This window comes from Oncorhynchus clarkii, chromosome 2 (assembly GCF_045791955.1).
Source record: "Oncorhynchus clarkii lewisi isolate Uvic-CL-2024 chromosome 2, UVic_Ocla_1.0, whole genome shotgun sequence".
NCBI lineage: Eukaryota > Metazoa > Chordata > Actinopteri > Salmoniformes > Salmonidae > Oncorhynchus > Oncorhynchus clarkii.
In genome coordinates, this window is record NC_092148.1 from 760,426 (window position 1) to 780,769 (window position 20,344).

The 20,344-nt window shown below is 44.8% G+C and overlaps 1 protein-coding gene across 1 annotated transcript in view; it reads left to right on the plus strand.

Moving 5' to 3' along the window:
• LOC139378678 (autotaxin-like) overlaps window positions 1–20,344 on the plus strand; it is a 39,773-nt gene that overhangs the window by 17,057 nt on the left and 2,372 nt on the right. Inside the window, exons 10-23 of the mRNA XM_071121080.1 lie at window positions 446–511; window positions 750–822; window positions 2,450–2,558; window positions 4,571–4,699; window positions 5,712–5,743; window positions 5,929–6,056; window positions 8,141–8,228; window positions 8,318–8,405; window positions 8,569–8,738; window positions 10,268–10,403; window positions 10,631–10,770; window positions 12,654–12,789; window positions 13,679–13,756; window positions 19,067–19,199. Of these exons, the coding sequence (XP_070977181.1) occupies window positions 446–511; window positions 750–822; window positions 2,450–2,558; window positions 4,571–4,699; window positions 5,712–5,743; window positions 5,929–6,056; window positions 8,141–8,228; window positions 8,318–8,405; window positions 8,569–8,738; window positions 10,268–10,403; window positions 10,631–10,770; window positions 12,654–12,789; window positions 13,679–13,756; window positions 19,067–19,199 (1,506 nt within the window). The remainder of the gene's footprint in view (window positions 1–445; window positions 512–749; window positions 823–2,449; window positions 2,559–4,570; window positions 4,700–5,711; window positions 5,744–5,928; window positions 6,057–8,140; window positions 8,229–8,317; window positions 8,406–8,568; window positions 8,739–10,267; window positions 10,404–10,630; window positions 10,771–12,653; window positions 12,790–13,678; window positions 13,757–19,066; window positions 19,200–20,344) is intronic.

Here is a 20,344-nt window from a genome sequence, read left to right on the forward strand (position 1 = left end):
TATAATGTCTTTAGTGGTTCTAATCTGGCAGTTTTCCTGGATGCAAACAGAAAGGATCAAATGTGGTGTTGTAATACACAGTAAAACATTGATACACAGCCTCCCAGACACAGCACCCCAGACACAGCCTCCCAGACACAGCACCCCAGACACAGCCTCCCAGACACAGTAAAACATTGATACACAGCCTCCCAGACACAACACCCCAGACACAGCCTCCCAGACACAGCACCCCAGACACAGCCTCCCAGACACAGCACCCCAGACACAGCCTCCCAGACAGCACCCCAGACACAGCCTCCCAGACACAGCACCCCAGACACAGCCTCCCAGACACAGCACCCTAGACACAGTAAAGCCATTGATACACAGCACCCCATACATTTTGTTCAGTGATCTCCATTTTGTCCTCCATATAATGAACTCATCTGATGTGTCTTTCCAGGTCCATCCCGTTGGAGAGGAGAGTCCTGACCATGCTACAATGGCTTCATCTGCCAGATGGAGAGAGGTAAAGTCAGCTTCTTTTATCCTCTTCTTTAGGCTGTTACTATCTGCAATGATATACCAGCAGTGAAACCCCATCCTCTACATGCATCCAAGATGGCCGCTCTATGCTTAGCAGCAATCTCCATCTGACTTTGAGTAAGTAACTTTGCTGCCATATCCTAGCCCTGTATTTGAGACATGGGGGTGGTAGAGGATACACATGGCCAACCTAAGATTCCCTTCCACCTGTGTTGTTTCAGGCCGTATGTTTACGCCATGCACTCCGAGCAGCCGGACACGTTTGGCCACAAGCTGGGGCCCATGAGCACTGAGGTGAGCTGGAGGCTGGAGGCTGGAGGCTGGGGGCTGGAGGCTGGGGGCTGGAGGCTGGGGGCTGGAGGCTGGAGGCTGGGTCTAGGGCTGGGGCTGGAGGCTGAGGCTGGGGTCTGAGGCTGGGGTCTGAGGCTGGGGGCTGGGTCTAGGGCTGGGGGCTGAGGCTGGGTCTAGGGCTGAGGCTGGGTCTATAGGGCTGAGGCTGGGTCTAGGGCTGAGGCTGGGTCTAGGGCAGAGTCTGAGGGGGAGAGACAGTTGTGGTTCAGACTACCGGGACCTGAGTATGTGTTAAGCAGCACTCACGACAGCAGCACTCATGCCAGATGGAGCTAGTTACATACAGAACAATCTACAACACTGTAGTAAACACTGGCTTTCTGTTTCAACTGTCCAGCCATAGCAAGGCCTCAAACAAACCCAGGCATGTACATGCATGACTTGTACAGTGTGGAATTGATTAACCATTTTCTAGAGATTTTGTATTTCTAGTCAAATTGTATTTGTCACATGCGCCGAATACGACATACCTTACAGTGAAATGTTTACTTACAAGGCCTTAACCAACAATGCTTAATTAAGAAGTTTTAAGAAAAATAAGTCTTAATAAGTAAAACATAGAGAAATAAAAGTAACAAATAATTAAACAGTAGCAGTGGGCACCACTCTGTACCGTAACACCCTGTATATAGCCACCACATTGACTCTGTACCGTAACACCCTGTATATAGCCTCCACATTGACTCTGTACCGTAACACCCTGTATATAGCCTCCACATTGACTCTGTACCGTAACACCCTGTATATAGCCTCCACATTGACTCAGTACCGTAACACCCTGTATATAGCCTCCACATTGACTCAGTACCGTAATACCCTGTATATAGCCTCCACATTGACTCTGTACCGTAACACCCTGTATATAGCCTCCACATTGACTCTGTACCGTAACACCCTGTATATAGCCTCCACATTGACTCTGTACCGTAACACCCTGTATATAGCCTCCACATTGACTCTGTACCGTAACACCCTGTATATAGCCTCCACATTGACTCTGTACCGTAACACCCTGTATATAGCCTCCACATTGACTCTGTACCGTAACACCCTGTATATAGCCTCCACATTGACTCTGTACCGTAACACCCTGTATATAGCCTCCACATTGACTCTGTACCGTAACACCCTGTATATAGCCTCCACATTGACTCTGTACCGTAATACCCTGTATATAGCCTCCACATTGACTCTGTACCTTAACACCCTGTATATAGCCTCCACATTGACTCAGTACCGTAACACCCTGTATATAGCCTCCACATTGACTCAGTACCGTAATACCCTGTATATAGCCTCCACATTGACTCGGTACCGTAACACCCTGTATATAGCCTCCACATTGACTCAGTACCGTAATACCCTGTATATAACCTCCACATTGACTCAGTACCGTAATACCCTGTATATAGCCTCCACATTGTTATTTTACTGCTGCTGATTGTGTTATGTTCAGTGTCTAATAATGATGAGGTATTTTGATGATCTGTATGGGGATCAATACTTCTATGATATCCCCTGATCGTTGTGATTGCTGTGTGAATATTGATCAGTGTATTCTGTGCTGCAGCTGAACAACCCTTTGAAGGAGATTGATAAGATAATTGGTCAGCTGATGGACGGCCTGAAACAGATGAAACTCCACCGATGTGTCAACATCATCATGGTGGGAGATCACGGTACTGCTGCACAACCGCCTTGACCCCTGACCCTAACCCTGGTCAATACATACCCACCCTAACCCTGGTCAATACATACCCACCCTACCCCTGGTCAATACACACCAACCCTGGTCAATACATACCAACCCTGGTCAATACACACCAACCCTGGTCAATACACACCAACCCTGGTCAATACATACCAACCCTGGTCAATACACACCAACCATGGTCAATACATACCAACCCTAGTCAATACATACCAACCCTAGTCAATACATACCAACCCTAGTCAATACATACCAACCCTGGTCAATACATACAAACCCTAGTCAATACATACCAACCCTAACCCTGGTCAATACACACTAACCCTGGTCAATACATACAAACCCTGGTCAATACATACCAACCCTAACCCTGGTCAATACACACTAACCCTGGTCAATACATACCAACCCTAGTCAATACACACCAACCCTGGTCAATACACACCAACCCTTGTCAATACATACCAACCCTAGTCAATACATACCAACCCTGGTCAATACACACCAACCATGGTCAATACATACCAACCCTGGTCAATACATACAAACCCTGGTCAATACATACCAACCCTAACCCTGGTCAATACACACTAACCCTGGTCAATACATACCAACCCTAGTCAATACACACCAACCCTGGTCAATACATACCAACCCTAGTCAATGCACACCAACCCTAGTCAATACATACCAACCCTGGTCAATACATACCAACCCTGGTCAATACATACCAACCCTGTTCAATACACACCAACCCTAACCCTGGTCAATACACACCAACCCTGGTCAATACATACCAACCCTGGTCAATACACACCAACCCTAACCCTGGTCAATACATACCAACCCTGGTCAATACACACCAACCCTGGTCAATACACACCAACCCTGGTCAATACACACCAACCCTGGTCAATACACACCAACCCTGGTCAATACATACCAACCCTGGTCAATACATACCAACCCTAGTCAATACACACCAACCCTAGTCAATACATACCAACCCTGGTCAATACACACTAACCCTGGTCAATACATACCAACCCTGGTCAATACACACCAACCCTGGTCAATACACACCAACCCTGGTCAATACATACCAACCCTAGTCAATACACACCAACTCTACCTAGTCAATACACACGCTGGGGGGGGGGGGGGGGGGGAATCACATATCAGTTATCCTTCCAAGAAAATGTACTTCCTAAATATGATTAGGCTATAGTTTACTACATTGCCTATATATAAATAAACATTGATCACTCATATTAGTCTCCGTCTGAAAATCGTCCCACTCATAAAAGGGAGGTAAGAAAACGTAGCTCTAGAGAAAGTGAAAGTCTCTCCAACTCAGGTCTCTTTAAAGTACGCCTAGCCTATTGGCTGATATATGCCAGTAATACCGATAGCCTAATATAATGGTCCACGTGAGAATCTCTGGTAATTGAAATTATTTCTTAGGTTATTTTTGCGCATTTTTATATTTCCTACAGGGCGCACAATTTACTGCAACCATGGCTGGCAAGTGAGCTGAGTCGTCACATTCGTCTAAAATAATATGGCAGTATTGCGGTTGGGTTCGGGACCAGTTCTTGCGTTAGCGGATGGGAGTCGGACAGAAAGCCAGCGGGTGTGAGCGGGATGAATAAATCCGTCCTCCGCAGACCTCTAGACCAGGGCTGTCAAACTCATTCCATGGAGGTCCTAGTGTCTGTGGGTTTTAGTTTTCTCCTTTCATTTAAGCCCTAGACAACCAGGTGAGGGGAGTTATTTACTAATTCGTGACCTCAATTCATCAAACAAGTACAAGGCAGGATCGAAAACCCTCAGACACTCGGCCCTCCATGGAATGAGTTTGACACGTGCTCTAGACGATGTCCAATTCTCTCTGACTATAGACAATCAAGTCACCTTATTCTTCTTCTTCGTATTCATTCTGCAGTGATTTAAAGTCTGTTCTGAACATGTGTTCCTCAGGTATGGAGGAGGCTCACTGTGACAGGACAGAGTTCCTCAGCTCATACATGCCCTCCACTGTTGATGACATCATCCTGATCCCCGGCTCCCTGGGCAGGATCCGCTCCAGGTACCCCAACAACTCCAAATGTGAGCGTTTGGTTTGTTTGTCTGATTGGTGTATTGATGTATTGATTGATTGACCATTTAAAAACACCCATTGTGGTCCTCATAGGCTGCGTTAGACAGGCAGACCCATTGTGGTCCTCATAGGCTGTGTTTAGACAGGCAGACCCATTGTGGTCCTCATAGGCTGCATTTAGACAGGCAGACCCATTGTGGTCCTCATAGGCTGCGTTTAGACAGGCAGACCCATTGTGGTCCTCATAGGCTGTGTTTAGACAGGCAGACCCATTGTGGTCCTCATAGGCTGCGTTTAGACAGGCAGACCCATTGTGGTCCTCATAGGCTGCGTTTAGACAGGCAGACCCATTGTGGTCCTCATAGGCTGCGTTTAGACAGGCAGACCCATTGTGGTCCTCATAGGCTGCATTTAGACAGGCAGACCCATTGTGGTCCTCATAGGCTGCGTTTAGACAGGCAGACCCATTGTGGTCCTCATAGGCTGTGTTTAGACAGGCAGACACATTGTGATCCTCATACGCTGCGTTTAGACAGGCAGACCCATTGTGGTCCTCATAGGCTTCGTTTAGACAGGCAGACCCATTGTGGTCCTCATAGGCTGCGTTTAGACAGGCAGACCCATTGTGGTCCTCATAGGCTGCGTTTAGACAGGCAGACCCATTCTGGTCCTCATAGTCTGCATTTAGACAGGCAGACCCATTGTGGTCCTCATAAGCTGCGTTTAGACAGGCAGACCCATTCCTCCAGTTACTGGAAAGTGTGTAGAGAAAGACAGAGTACTGTATCTCAGTGATCCTGATCCTTGACTGGGTCACATGGCCAGGTCAGTCGAGACCAAAACAATAACATAACTTTAGCATGTATCTTTCTGCTCAGAAGAGCACGCCTCCTCGTCCCCAGACTAGGTTGATGTGTCCCTACTGATCCAGTTATGGACTGCGTCCTCGGTAGTACGGTAGAACGAGGCACATTTCCTAACAGTCGACAGTCAATCAGAACACTGTTTGTCTTTTTTCAGATGATGCCAAATCTGTTATTGCAAATCTTACAGTGAGTATTATACACGTTGTATTTCCATACACATTGTCTTCTCTAAGTCATTGTTCTGACCAATATTCATACCCGTGTTGTGGTGTCAGAGGTTGAGGTGAAAAATACAGAATTATAGTTTATGAAATAGGGGTGATAAAGTTGTACTACAGAGCACCTGGAATCGTGTTGTTCTGCCCCCTCAGTGTAAAAAGACAGAGCAGCACTTCAAGCCCTATCTGAAGCAGCATCTCCCCAAGCGCCTTCACTACGCCAACAACAGGAGAATAGAGGAGATCCACCTGTTAGTGGAGAGGAAGTGGCATATCGCAAGGTTATACCCTCTCTGTCTCTCTGTCTCTCTGTCTCTGTCTCTCTCTGTCTCTGTCTCTCTGTCTCTCTGTCTCTCTCTGTCTCTGTCTCTCTGTCTCTCTCTGTCTCTGTCTCTGTCTCTCTGTCTCTCTGTCTCTGTCTCTCTGTCTCTCTCTGTCTCTCCCTCTCTCTGTCTCTCTTTCACTGTCTGTCTCTGTCTCTCTGTCTCTGTCTCTCTGTCTCTCTCTGTCTCTCCCTCTCTCTGTCTCTCTGTCGCTGTCTCTCTGTCTCTGTCTCTCTCTCTCTCTCTGTCTCTCTCTGTCTCTCTCTCTCTCTGTCTCTCTCTTTTTCTCTCTCTCTCTCTTTTTCTCTCTCTCTGTCTCTCTCTCTGTCTCTCTCTCTCTCTGTCTCTCTCTCTCTGTCTCTCATTTCGAAACAGACATAGACCACAGATGTTTTGCTATGGTGTGTCCTATTGGTGGTGTGTCCTATTGGTGGTGTGTCCTACATGTGGTGTCCTACATGCTGTGTCCTATGGAGTGGTGTCCCGCATGTGGTGTCCTACGGGTGGTGTCCTATTAGTGGTGGTGTCCTATTGGGGGTGGGCCCTATTGGTGAGGGTGTCCTATTGGGTGTGTGTCCTATTGATGATGGTGTCCTACTGGTGGTGGTGTCCTATTGGGGGTGTGTCCTATTGGGGGGGGGGGTGTCCTATTGATGGTGGTGTCCTATTGATGGTGGTGTCCTACTGGTGGTGGTGTCCTATTGATGGTGTGTCCTATTGATGGTGTGTCCTATTGGGGGGGTGTCCTATTGGGGGGGTGTCCTATTGATGGTGTGTCCTATTGGGGGGGTGTCTTATTGGGGGGGGGGGGGGGGTGGGTCCTATTGGTGGTGTGTCCTATTGGTGGTGGTGTCCTATTGGTGGTGGTGTCCTATTGGTGGTGGTGTCCCATTGGTGGTGGTGTCCTATTGGTGGTGTGTCCTATTGGTGGTGTGTCCTATTGGTGGCGTGTCCTATTGGTGGTGGTGTCCCATTGGTGGTGGTGTCCCATTGGTGGTGGTGTCCTATTGGTGGTGGTTTCCTATTGGTGGTGTGTCCTATTGGTGGTCGTGTCCTATTGGTGGTCGTGTCCTATTGGGGGTGTGTCCTATTGGGGGTGGTGTCCTATTGGGGGTGTGTCTTATTGTACCCTGTTCCTGGAGCAGGCAGTGTCTGTTAACATGAACCTGGACAGACTCTGTATGTTGGTCATCATCAGTCCCAGTGTTGGTCAGACCCAGTGGAAAGTTGTCAGTCACTGTGTAAACACGTGAGGTAATGCCTGTCTGTCGCGGACGACAACTGAAAACAAATCAATGTTTGAAGGACAGAGAGGAGAGGGCTGGTTCAGAATATGCCTGCTCCTTGGGGACGTCACCCTGTTTGAGTTGGCATGCCACAGAGCTCCATGGGGACGAACACCCTGTTTGAGTTGGCATGCCACAGAGCTCCATGAAAGAGATCTTTGAGATCCCTCCTCCTGCCTGCTAAGATATAGACTAGTTTAAATCGCTGGCACCATGAGTTGTGAACTTAATGCTTTCTGAGTGAGAAATTCTTACCCCCTCCAGCAGCTTTGCAGCTAGCAGAGTAAAACGGTCTCTTAAATTAAATACTCAAATTAAATGAAATATTTGTTAGCCATTTTCCCTGCCTGTTGGTGATTTTTCAGGCTCTACGTGCTTGTGGCTTGTCCCCTACACAGACACCACAGACTGTAGTGTTTAATGCAAACTTCATATTAAAAACTGTCTGTTTTCCTTTTACATGGCTTTACAGGGAAATGTGGTGGTGTCGGGTCGGCCTTGGAAAAAACTGAATCCTTTACACTTGGGTTTATAAGGATTTCAGTGTGTTACTGTGTATGTAGGGCTGTATCTGTGTGGTCTGCTTTGAATCAAATGTTATGAAAATCAGACACAGTGTCCTTGGATGTTTATTTAGGCTGCATATAGTCTTCATCCCGGTGAGGAATTGTAGATAGTTAATATTATTAAAACCATGAATTGTCTGATGTTGGAAAATTGTTTTGTTTTTTTGTTGCATCATGCTGTCTGTTACAGGAAGTCTCCAGAAGGAGGAAAGAGGCACCCTGGGAAATGTGGTTTTGCAGGAGATCACGGTTATGACAACAAGATAAACAGCATGCAGGTATGTTAGTTTTTATCCTCATCTTGATTGAAGTGTTCTCGTTGCCATAAATGATTAATCATTACCTTCATCCTGTTCCTGTTCTTTAGACCATTTTCTTTGGATATGGACCTATGTTTAAATTCAAGACCAAAGTGCCCGTTTTTGAAAACATTGAACTTTACAATGTCATGTGTGGTAAGGCATCTTCATTATTGTTTTTTACTTGAGGGAGGCATACAGTAGCACTCATCAGCCCATACGCATACGTAATGGACAGTGAAGTTGTGTTGCATTGACTTGAGATCTTTTACTGTAATCGTAACAATACAATACTTTATTGTCCATTTTCATGGGATAGACCTGCTTGGCCTGAACCCTGCCCCTAACAACGGGACTCATGGCAGTCTGAACCACCTGTTGAAGAGCCCGGTCCACAAGCCCACCGTGCCAGAGGAGGTGTCTAAACCCACCATCTCAGGTCCCATCATTACTCTGACCGATGACTTAGGCTGCAGCTGTGATGACAAGGTCAGCTACAGAACAGCATAGCTCTTATAGCCATAGAGATAGATACTGTATCACTGTAGAGATAGATACTGTAGAGATAGATATTGTATCACTGTAGAGATAGATACTGTAGCATTATAGAGATAGAGACTGTAGAGATATATACTGTATCACTGTAGAGATAGATACTGTATCACTGTAGAGATAGATACTGTATCACTGTAGAGATAGATACTGTATCACTGTAGAGATAGATACTGTATCACTGTAGAGATAGATACTGTAGAGTTAGATACTGTATCACTGTAGAGATAGATACTGTATCACTATAGAGATAGATACTGTATCACTGTAGAGATATATACTGTATCACTATAGAGATAGATACTGTAGAGATAGATACTGTATCACTGTAGAGATAGATACTGTAGAGATAGATACTGTATCACTATAGAGATAGATACTGTATTACTGTAGAGATAGATACTGTAGAGATATATACTATAGAGATAGATACTGTAGAGCTAGATACTGTATCACTATAGAGATAGATACTGTAGAGATAGATACTGTATCACTGTAGAGATAGATACTGTAGCACTATAGAGATATATACTGTATCACTATAGAGATAGAGATAGATACTGTATCACTATAGAGATAGATACTGTAGAGATAGATAATGTATCACTATAGAGATAGAGATAGATACTGTAGCACTATAGAGATAGATACTGTAGCACTATAGAGATTGATACTGTTTCACTATAGATATTGATACTGTATAAACTGTAGAGTTAGAAACTGTAGAGATATATACTGTTTCACTGTAGAGATAGATACTGTAGAAACTGTAGAGATAGATACTGTAGAAACTGTAGAGATAGATACTGTAGAAACTGTAGAGCTAGATGCTGTAGAGATAGATACTGTAGAAACTGTAGAAACTGTAGAGATAGATACTGTAGAAACTGTAGAAACTGTAGAGATAGATACTGTAGAAACTGTAGAAACTGTAGAGATAGATACTGTAGAAACTGTAGAAACTGTAGAGATAGATACTGTAGAAACTGTAGAAACTGTAGAGATAGATACTGTAGAAACTGTATGTATCTCTATGGCTCCCACCACAGAACTAGAATGAGATTGTATTTTTATGGCTTTCACAGCCGTAGACAGACTGATATTGAAGCTTTTGGTTTTTATATCAACTTGCTATTTGCTTCAATAAAGTAAATCCGAATGATTTCTGCATCTCAAGAAATAGACTACATGTTGTTATATTGATCTGTATAGCGTGTGTGTTTGACCTATGACCTGACTGATATCTGTAGCACTGGGCATTACTACATGTTGTGTATTTTACGTGTCTAAACTGGTTTCTGTGTCTGCCACTGACTGTTGTCTCTGTAATCCATAGCTGCTGTTACACGTTCTCATGCTTGTTTGTTTGATTCCCTCTTCTTCTTATTTCTGTCTATGAAGTCCTCTTGCTTCTGCAGAGATTATAGATGTTTTTGCAAGAGATTTTCACCTTCAATCTTTTGCAGTTGCGTTCAAAAAATAGGGGGCAGAGAGCATTGAAAGTCCCCGTTGTAAGAGGCTATAACCTGGAGTCACTGTGGCTCTGTCTCTTACAGAACAAAGTGGAAGAGCTTAATCAGAGACTGAGGCAAGCTGTCGATGGTACGTCTCTCTCTCTGGTCCACATCGTTGGTCTTATGCCTGAGTAGTAGTAATGCTAATACCTGTGTAATAACACTAATTACAGCGGCCAACAATGTTGTTATTAACATGTTATTACATAGACGTGTCAGTAAAGGGTTGTATTATGTCCTATTTCTCATATCACTATTGAATATCCTCTCCAGAGTCTTGTTACCAGCTTTTAGGATGATGGTCTTCTCTTCCAGACAGCAAGAACCTCCCTCATGGTCGGCCTGCAGTTCTGTTCCGTACTAAATACAGCATTCTACACCACAGTGACTATATCAGTGGGTACAGTGAATCACTGTCTATGCCCCTGTGGACATCCTACACAGTCTCCAAACAGGTATGTCAAACAGGACACAGCATTCTACACAGTCTCCAAACAGGTATGTCAAACAGGACACATCGTTTTACACAGTCTCCAAACAGGTATGTCAAACAGGACACAGCATTCTACACAGTCTCCAAACAGGTATGTCAAACAGGACACAGCATTCTACACAGTCTCCAAACAGGTATGTCAAACAGGACACAGCATCCTACACAGTCTCCAAACAGGTATGTCAAACAGGACACAACATTCTACACAGTCTCCAAACAGGTATGTCATACAGGACACAGCGTCCTACACGGTCTCCAAACAGGTATGTCAAACAGGACACAGCATCCTACACAGTCTCCAAACAGGTATGTCAAACAGGACACAGCATTCTACACAGTCTCCAAACAGGTATGTCATACAGGACACAGCGTCCTACACGGTCTCCAAACAGGTATGTCAAACAGGACACAGCATCCTACACAGTCTCCAAACAGGTATGTCTTACAGGACACAGCATTCTACACAGTCTCCAAACAGGTATGTCAAACAGGACACAGCATCCTACACAGTCTCCAAACAGGTATGTCTTACAGGACACAGCATTCTACACAGTCTCCAAACAGGTATGTCTTACAGGACACAGCATTCTACACAGTCTCCAAACAGGTATGTCAAACAGGACACAGCATCCTACACAGTCTCCAAACAGGTATGTCAAACAGGACACAGCATCCTACACAGTCTCCAAACAGGTATGTCAAACAGGACACAGCATTCTACACAGTCTCCAAACAGGTATGTCAAACAGGACACAGCATCCTACACAGTCTCCAAACAGGTATGTCAAACAGGACACAACATTCTACACAGTCTCCAAACAGGTATGTCAAACAGGACACAACATCCTACACAGTCTCCAAACAGGTATGTCAAACAGGACACAACATTCTACACAGTCTCCAAACAGGTATGTCTTACAGGACACAGCCTACATGTTTCCTGCCTGGTTTATTTTGATATCAGCTATATGCTATTTACTGTGTTTATAACTGATGTTTGACAAGGGAAAACAGCTCCTTCAATAATCCTCTCAAGATAAACCCATGGACTGGTACATACCTCGTCAATACTTTATGTTGACTACTCATTTCAACATGGACTGGTACATACCTCGTCAATACTTTATGTTGACTACTCATTTCAACATGGACTGGTACATACCTCGTCAATACTTTATGTTGACTACTCATTTCAACATGGACTGGTACATACCTCGTCAATACTTTATGTTGACTACTCATTTCAACATGGACTGGTACATACCTCGTCAATACTTTATGTTGACTACTCATTTCAACATGGACTGGTACATACCTCGTCAATACTTTATGTTGACTACTCATTTCAACATGGACTGGTACATACCTCGTCAATACTTTATGTTGACTACTCATTTGAACAGTTGTTGACTGCTAATTTGAACAGTTGTCTAATTTATAGTCTCTAGAGCAGGGCTCTTCAACCCTGTTCCTGGATATATACCCTCCTGTAGGTTTTAACTCCAAACCCTGTTCCAGGAGAGATAACCTCCTGTAGGTTTTCACTCCAACCCTGTTCCTGGATATATACCCTCCTGTAGGTTTTAACTCCAACCCTGTTCCAGGAGAGATAACCTCCTGTAGGTTTTAACTCCAACCCTGTTGTAGTTAAAACCTACAGGAGGGTATCTCTCCAGGAACAGGGTTGGAGTTAAAACCTACAGGAGGGTATCTCTCCAGGAACAGGGTTGGAGTTAAAACCTACAGGAGGGTTTCTCTCCAGGAACAGGGTTAGAGAGACCTGATCTAGCGTATTGTCAGTGACTACAGTCTACAGTGGTCTAATGTTGTGATTGTGTTTTCCAGGTAGAAGTAACCCCTCTACCAGAGCATCTGACTAACTGTGTCAGACCTGACATCCGTATCCCTCCGGGCTTCAGCCAATCCTGCTCCAACTACAAGGCGGACAAACAGATCTCCTTCGCCTTCCTCTACCCTCCACGTACGTCCTCCATGTTCTCTCCTGTCAGATCTCCTATGGTTGACCAGCGGCCGGTTGCACCAGCTTGACGTGCGCCTGGTTCTAACACCACATTCGATTTAGCATTCAAGACCACCTTTGGAACTCCCAGCTGATGCAACCGGTTCATGTACAGTCGTGGCCAAAAGTTTTGAGATTGACACAAATATAGGTTTTCATAAAGTCTACTGCCTCAGTTTGTTTGATGGTAATTTGCATATAGTCCAGAATGTTATGAAGAGTGATCAGATGGATTGCAAAGTCCCTCTTTGCCATGCAAATGAACTGAATCCCCCAAAAACATTTCCACTGCATTTCAGCCCTGCCACAAAAGGACCAGCTGACATCATGTCAGTTATTCTCTCGTTAACACAGGTGTGAGTGTTGACGAGGACTGGAGATCACTCTGTCATGCTGATTGAGTTTGAATAACACTTATGAAATGCTTGTAATTATACGTCAGTATTCCATAGTAACATCTGACAAAAACATCTAAAGACACTGAAGCAGCAAACTTTGTGGAAATGAATATTTGTGTCATTCTCAAAACTTTTGGCCACAACTGTACTATAGTTTACAACGCAGGAACAAGACATGAAGCAATCTAAATTGTACTGTACATTAACATTTTGGGGCGGCACATTTTGGGGCTGCACGGAAGCCTAGAGGTTAGAGCGTTGGACTAGTAACCGGAAGGTTGTAAGTTCAAATCCCCGAGCTGACAAGGTACAAATCTGTCGTTCTGCCCCTGAACAGGCTGTTCCTAGGCTGTCATTGAAAATAAGAATTTGTTCTTAACTGACTTGCCTAGTTAAATAAAGATAACATAAATAAAACACAGATTTTCCACCATTTATTGTTTTATCTTTAGAGCTGGCTCCGACCCAAGACGGCAAATTTGATGCAGTCCTCATCACTAACACCGTACCCATGTACCCAGCATTCAAAAGTAAGTCAAACATTTTCTAAAACTACATTGGCATGTCAAATGTAATTCATAGGCCACATTCACATGTCATCACCAGTCAACAGAAACCACACTGACAAGATGGATTGATGGAACTGTGTCCTGGTTTAGTCCTGTTTTCACTTAGTCTACATTAAATGTTTGAGGAAGTAATTACGTTGACTAACGACCTGCAGACCCAACAACGAGAGGGACTTAAAAGGAAGTGTGTGTGTAGCGTGTGTGTCTGTGTGTGTGTGTGTGTCTGTGTGTGTGTCTGTGTGTGAGTCTGTGTGTGAGTGTGTGTGTGTGTGAGTGTGTGTCTGTGTGTGTGTGTGTGTGTGTGTGTCTGTGAGTGTCTGTGTGTGTGTGTGTGTGTGTGTGTATAGCGTGTGGGTCGACAGTTTCGGGGCGGTCAGTTCTATGACCCTCCAATGTTAAACTGTGCCACTGTGTACTTGAGGAATGTCCACACCATTAAAATCCCCTCCAGAAATGTATATAGGTACACACAACCCCACCCCCTCTCCATAATGTACACACTTCAAATATATATTGCTTTCCCTCTGAGGTAGAGGCCTGGGTTGGAGAGGATGTTCATGTATGTTTCCTCATGGTTAGAGGATGTTTTCCTGACTGGGTAGATGTCATGGTTTCCTCATGGTTAGGGGATGTTTTCCTGACTGGGTAGATGTCGTGGTTTCCTCATGGTTAGGGGATGTTTTCCTGACTGGGTAGATGTCATGGTTTCCTCATGGTTAGGGGATGTTTTCCTGACTGGGTAGATGTCGTGGTTTCCTCATGGTTAGGGGATGTTTTCCTGACTGGGTAGATGTCATGGTTAGGGCTGGGGATGTTTTCCTGACTGGGTAGATGTCGTGGTTTCCTCATGGTTAGGGGATGTTTTCCTGACTGGGTAGATGTCGTGGTTTCCTCATGGTTAGGGCTGGGGATGTTTTCCTGACTGGGTAGATGTCGTGGTTTCCTCATGGTTAGGGCTGGGGATGTTTTCCTGACTGGGTAGATGTCGTGGTTTCCTCATGGTTAGGGCTGGGGATGTTTTCCTGACTGGGTAGATGTTGTGGTTTCCTCATGGTTAGGGGATGTTTTCCTGACTGGGTAGATGTCATGGTTAGGGGATGTTTTCCTGACTGGGTAGATGTCATGGTTAGGGCTGGGGATGTTATCCTGACTGGGTAGATGTCATGGTTAGAGGATGTTTTCCTGACTGGGTAGATGTCATGGTTTCCTCATGGTTAGAGGATGTTTTCCTGACTGGGTAGATGTCATGGTTAGGGCTGGGGATGTTTTCCTGACTGGGTAGATGTTGTGGTTTCCTCATGGTTAGGGGACGTTTTCCTGACTGGGTAGATGTCATGGTTGGGGGATGTTTTCCTGACTGGGTAGATGTCATGGATAGGGGATGTTTTCCTGACTGGGTAGATGTCATGGTTAGAGGATGTTTTCCTGACTGGGTAGATGTCGTGGTTTCCTCATGGTTAGAGGATGTTTTCCTGACTGGGTAGATGTCGTGGTTTCCTCATGGATAGGGGATGTTTTCCTGACTGGGTAGATGTCATGGTTTCCTCATGGTTAGAGGATGTTTTCCTGACTGGGTAGATGTCATGGTTAGAGGATGTTTTCCTGACTGGGTAGATGTCGTGGTTTCCTCATGGTTAGAGGATGTTTTCCTGACTGGGTAGTTGTCATGGTTAGAGGATGTTTTCCTGACTGGGTAGATGTCGTGGTTTCCTCATGGTTAGAGGATGTTTTCCTGACTGGGTAGATGTCATGGTTAGGGGATGTTTTCCTGACTGGGTAGATGTCATGGTTTCCTCATGGTTAGAGGATGTTTTCCTGACTGGGTAGATGTCATGGTTAGGGGATGTTTTCCTGACTGGGTAGATGTCATGGTTAGGGGATGTTTTCCTGACTGGGTAGATGTCATGGTTAGAGGATGTTTTCCTGACTGGGTAGATGTCATGGTTTCCTCATGGTTAGGGGATGTTTCCCTGACTGGGTAGATGTCATGGTTAGGGGATGTTTTCCTGACTGGGTAGATGTCGTGGTTTCCTCATGGTTAGGGGATGTTTTCCTGACTGGGTAGATGTCGTGGTTTCCTCATGGTTAGGGGATGTTTTCCTGACTGGGTAGATGTCATGGTTAGGGGATGTTTCCTGACTGGGTAGATGTCATGGTTAGAGGATGTTTTCCTGACTGGGTAGATGTCGTGGTTTCCTCGTGGTTAGGGGATGTTTTCCTGACTGGGTAGATGTCATGGTTAGGGGATGTTTTCCTGACTGGGTAGATGTCATGGTTTCCTCATGGTTAGAGGATGTTTTCCTGACTGGGTAGATGTCATGGTTTCCTCATGGTTAGGGGATGTTTTCCTGACTGGGTAGATGTCGTGGTTAGAGGATGTTTTCCTGACTGGGTAGATGTCATGGTTAGGGGATGTTTTCCTGACTGGGTAGATGTCATGGCTTCCTCATGGTTAGAGGATGTTTTCCTGACTGGGTAGATGTCATGGCTTCCTCATGGTTAGGGCTGGGTATGTTTTTCTGACTAGGTAGATCACATGGGCAGAAACAACCAGCACTACACTTTAGTTCCAGAACCAAATAGAAGGTAATGGGTAACCAACTATAAACTGAACCTACCGTAAATATAATACAATATAACATGCAATTTAGCATAGAAGCTGGACAAAAAACCTGACCAAGAACGTTTGTTGGGTATTACTGAACGCTTTATCAACGTTTGTTGGGTATTACTGAACGCTTTATCAACGTTTGTTGGGTATTACTGAACGCTTTATCAACGTTTGTTGGGTATTACTGAACGCTTTATCAACGTTTGTTGGGTATTACTGAACGCTTTATCAACGTTTGTTGGGTATTACTGAAAGCTTTATCAAGGTTTGTTGGGTATTACTGAAAGCTTTAAAGGTTTGTTGGGTATTACTGAAAGCTTTATCAAGGTTTGTTGGGTATTACTGAAAGCTTTATCAAGGTTTGTTGGGTATTACTGAAAGCTTTATCAACGTTTGTTGGGTATTACTGAAAGCTTTATCAAGGTTTGTTGGGTATTACTGAAAGCTTTATCAAGGTTTGTTGGGTATTACTGAAAGCTTTATCAAGGTTTATTGGGTATTACTGAAAGCTTTATCAAGGTTTGTTGGGTATTACTGAAAGCTTTATCAAGGTTTGTTGGGTATTACTGAAAGCTTTAAAGGTTTGTTGGGTATTACTGAAAGCTTTAAAGGTTTGTTGGGAATTACTGAAAGCTTTATCAAAGTTTGTTGGGTCTCAACCAGTCATCACCTTCTTCTATTGATCTGGCTATTCCAGGAAAGACACAACAGGGGTAAAGGTCTGATCCTGTCTTACCTCAGCCCTAACATACAGGGGTGTAGATCTGATCCAGTCTGTCCTCACAGCCCTAAACATACAGGGGTGTAGAGCTGATCCAGTCTGTCCTCACAGCCCTAAACATACAGGGGTGTAGAGCTGATCCAGTCTGTCCTCACAGCCCTAAACATACAGGGATGTAGATCTGATCCAGTCTTACCTCAACCCTAAACATACAGGGGTGTAGATCTGATCCAGTCTGTCCTCACAGCCCTAATATACAGGGGTGTAGATCTGATCCAGTCTGTCCTCACAGCCCTAATATACAGGGGTGTAGATCTGATCCAGTCTTACCTCAGCCCTAACGTACAGGGGTGTAGATCTGATCCAGTCTGTCCTCACAACCCTAAACATACAGGGGTGTAGATCTGATCCCGTCTGTCCTCACAGCCCTAAACATACAGGGGTGTAGAGCTGATCCAGTCTTACCTCAGCCCTAACATACAGGGGTGTAGATCTGATCCAGTCTGTCCTCACAGCCCTAAACATACAGGGGTGTAGATCTGATCCAGTCTGTCCTCACAACCCTAAACATACAGGGGTGTAGATCTGATCCAGTCTGTCCTCACAGCCCTAAACATACAGGGGTGTAGAGCTGATCCAGTCTTACCTCAGCCCTAAACATACAGGGGTGTAGATCTGATCCAGTCTGTCCTCACAGCCCTAAACATACAGGGGTGTAGAGCTGATCCAGTCTGTCCTCACAACCCTAAACATACAGGGATGTAGATCTGATCCAGTCTTACCTCAACCCTAAACATACAGGGGTGTAGATCTGATCCAGTCTTACCTCAGCCCTAAACATACAGGGGCGTAGATCTGATGCAGTCTTACCTCAGCCCTAAACATACAGGGGTGTAGATCTGATCCAGTCTTACCTCAGCCCTAAACATACAGGGGCGTAGATCTGATGCAGTCTTACCTCAGCCCTAAACATACAGGGGTGTAGATCTGATCCAGTCTTACCTCAGCCCTAAACATACAGGGGTGTAGATCTGATCCAGTCTGTCCTCACAGCCCTAAACATACAGGGGTGTAGAGCTGATCCAGTCTGTCCTCACAGCCCTAAACATACAGGGGTGTAGATCTGATCCAGTCTGTCCTCACAGCCCTAAACATACAGGGGTGTAGATCTGATCCAGTCTTACCTCAGCCCTAAACATACAGGGGTGTAGAGCTGATCCAGTCTGTCCTCACAACCCTAAACATACAGGGGTGTAGATCTGATCCAGTCTTACCTCAGCCCTAAACATACAGGGGTGTAGATCTGATCCAGTCTTACCTCAGCCCTAAACATACAGGGGCGTAGATCTGATGCAGTCTTACCTCAGCCCTAAACATACAGGGGTGTAGATCTGATCCAGTCTGTCCTCACAGCCCTAAACATACAGGGGTGTAGATCTGATCCAGTCTTACCTCAACCCTAAACATACAGGGGTGTAGATCTGATCAAGTCTGTCCTCACAGCCCTAAACATACAGGGGTGTAGATCTGATCCAGTCTGTCCTCACAGCCCTAAACACACAGGGGTGTAGATCTGATCCAGTCTGTCCTCACAGCCCTAAACACACAGGGGTGTAGATCTGATCCAGTCTTACCTCAACCCTAAACACACAGGGGTGTAGATCTGATCCAGTCTGTCCTCACAACCCTAAACACACAGGGGTGTAGATGCTGCAGAGTTGTAACAGTTTGCCTCTCTCTCTCTCTCTCTCTCTCTCTCTCTCTCTCTCTCTCTCTCTCTCTCTCTCTCTCTCTCTCTCTCTCTCTCTCTCTCTCTCTCTCTCTCTCTCTCTCTCTCTCTCTCTCTCTCTCTCTCTCTCTCTCTCTCTCTCTCTCTCTCTCTCTCTCTCTCTCTCTCTCTCTCTCTCCCTCCCTCCCTCCCTCCCTCCCCCTCCTTCAGGAATATGGAGCTACTTCCAGAAGACTCTTGTGAAGAAGTATGCCATGGAGAGAAATGGGCTCAACTTAATCTGTGGGCCCATATTTGACAACGACTACGATGGCCTGAGAGACTCGGCAGAGAAAATTAAACAGTAAGGGCTTTTGATCTTCACTGACATACAGGCTACATCCCAAAAAGGCCCCTATTGGAGTGCACTATTTTTGATCATAGCCCCTAATTCCCTTTATAGTGCACTACTGTTGACCAGTGCTGGTCAATGGTAGTGCACTTTAACCTCTACGGGATTGATGTCCGGTTGAGCTAACATGCGCTAATTTGATTAGCATGACATTGTAAGTAACATTTCCCAGGACATAGACATGTTTTTTTATTGGCAGAAAGCTTAAATTCGTGTTAATCTAACTGCACTGTCCAATTTACAGTAGCTATTACAGTGAAAGAATACCATGGTATTGTTTGAGGAGACTGCACAGTTATATACTTGAAAATGTAGCAAAACAATTAGGCGCATCTGAGCAGATTTGATACAACATTTTGAACAGTAATGCAATGGTTCATTGAATCAGTCTAAAACGTTGCACATACACTGCTGCCACCTAGTGGCCAAAATCTAAATTGCGCCTAATCTGCAGTAATACGTTGTGGCCTTTCTCTTGCATTTCAAAGATGGCGGAACAAAAACACATGTTTTTTTTATTTGTATTATCTTTTATCAGATCTAATGTGTTATATTCTCCTACATTCCTTTCCCATTTCCACAAACTTCAAAGTGTTATGACTCAAACCTCGTTTTGCACCTTAATGATTTGGAACAGTCGATGTTTCTCTTTCCTTTCCTGCACAAGGTCAATATTCTATTTCGTATTTTACTCATTCGTCAAAGTAGAGGCAGGGGCGGCAGGGTAGCCTAGTGGTTAGAGCATTGAGCCGGAAGGTTGCAAGTTCAAACCCCCCAAGCTGACAAGGTACATGTTGTCGTTCTGCCCCTAAACAGGCAGTTAACCCACTGTTCCTAGGCCGTCATTGAAAATAAGAATTTGTTCTTAACTGACTTGCCTAGTTAAATAAAGGTTAAATTAAAAAATAAAAATAGAGGCAAATTAAATGTATTGTCATGGAAATGATCCAGCAAAATGTAGTTGTAGGGCCACCTAGTGGCTAAAACCGGTCATTACAAATATCTGTACTTTTGGTTCCATTCAATCATCATGGTCATAATGTCACTGAACCTCACATAGAGCCTTCATGTGATTGAATGTGTGTTCTCTGTCTGTG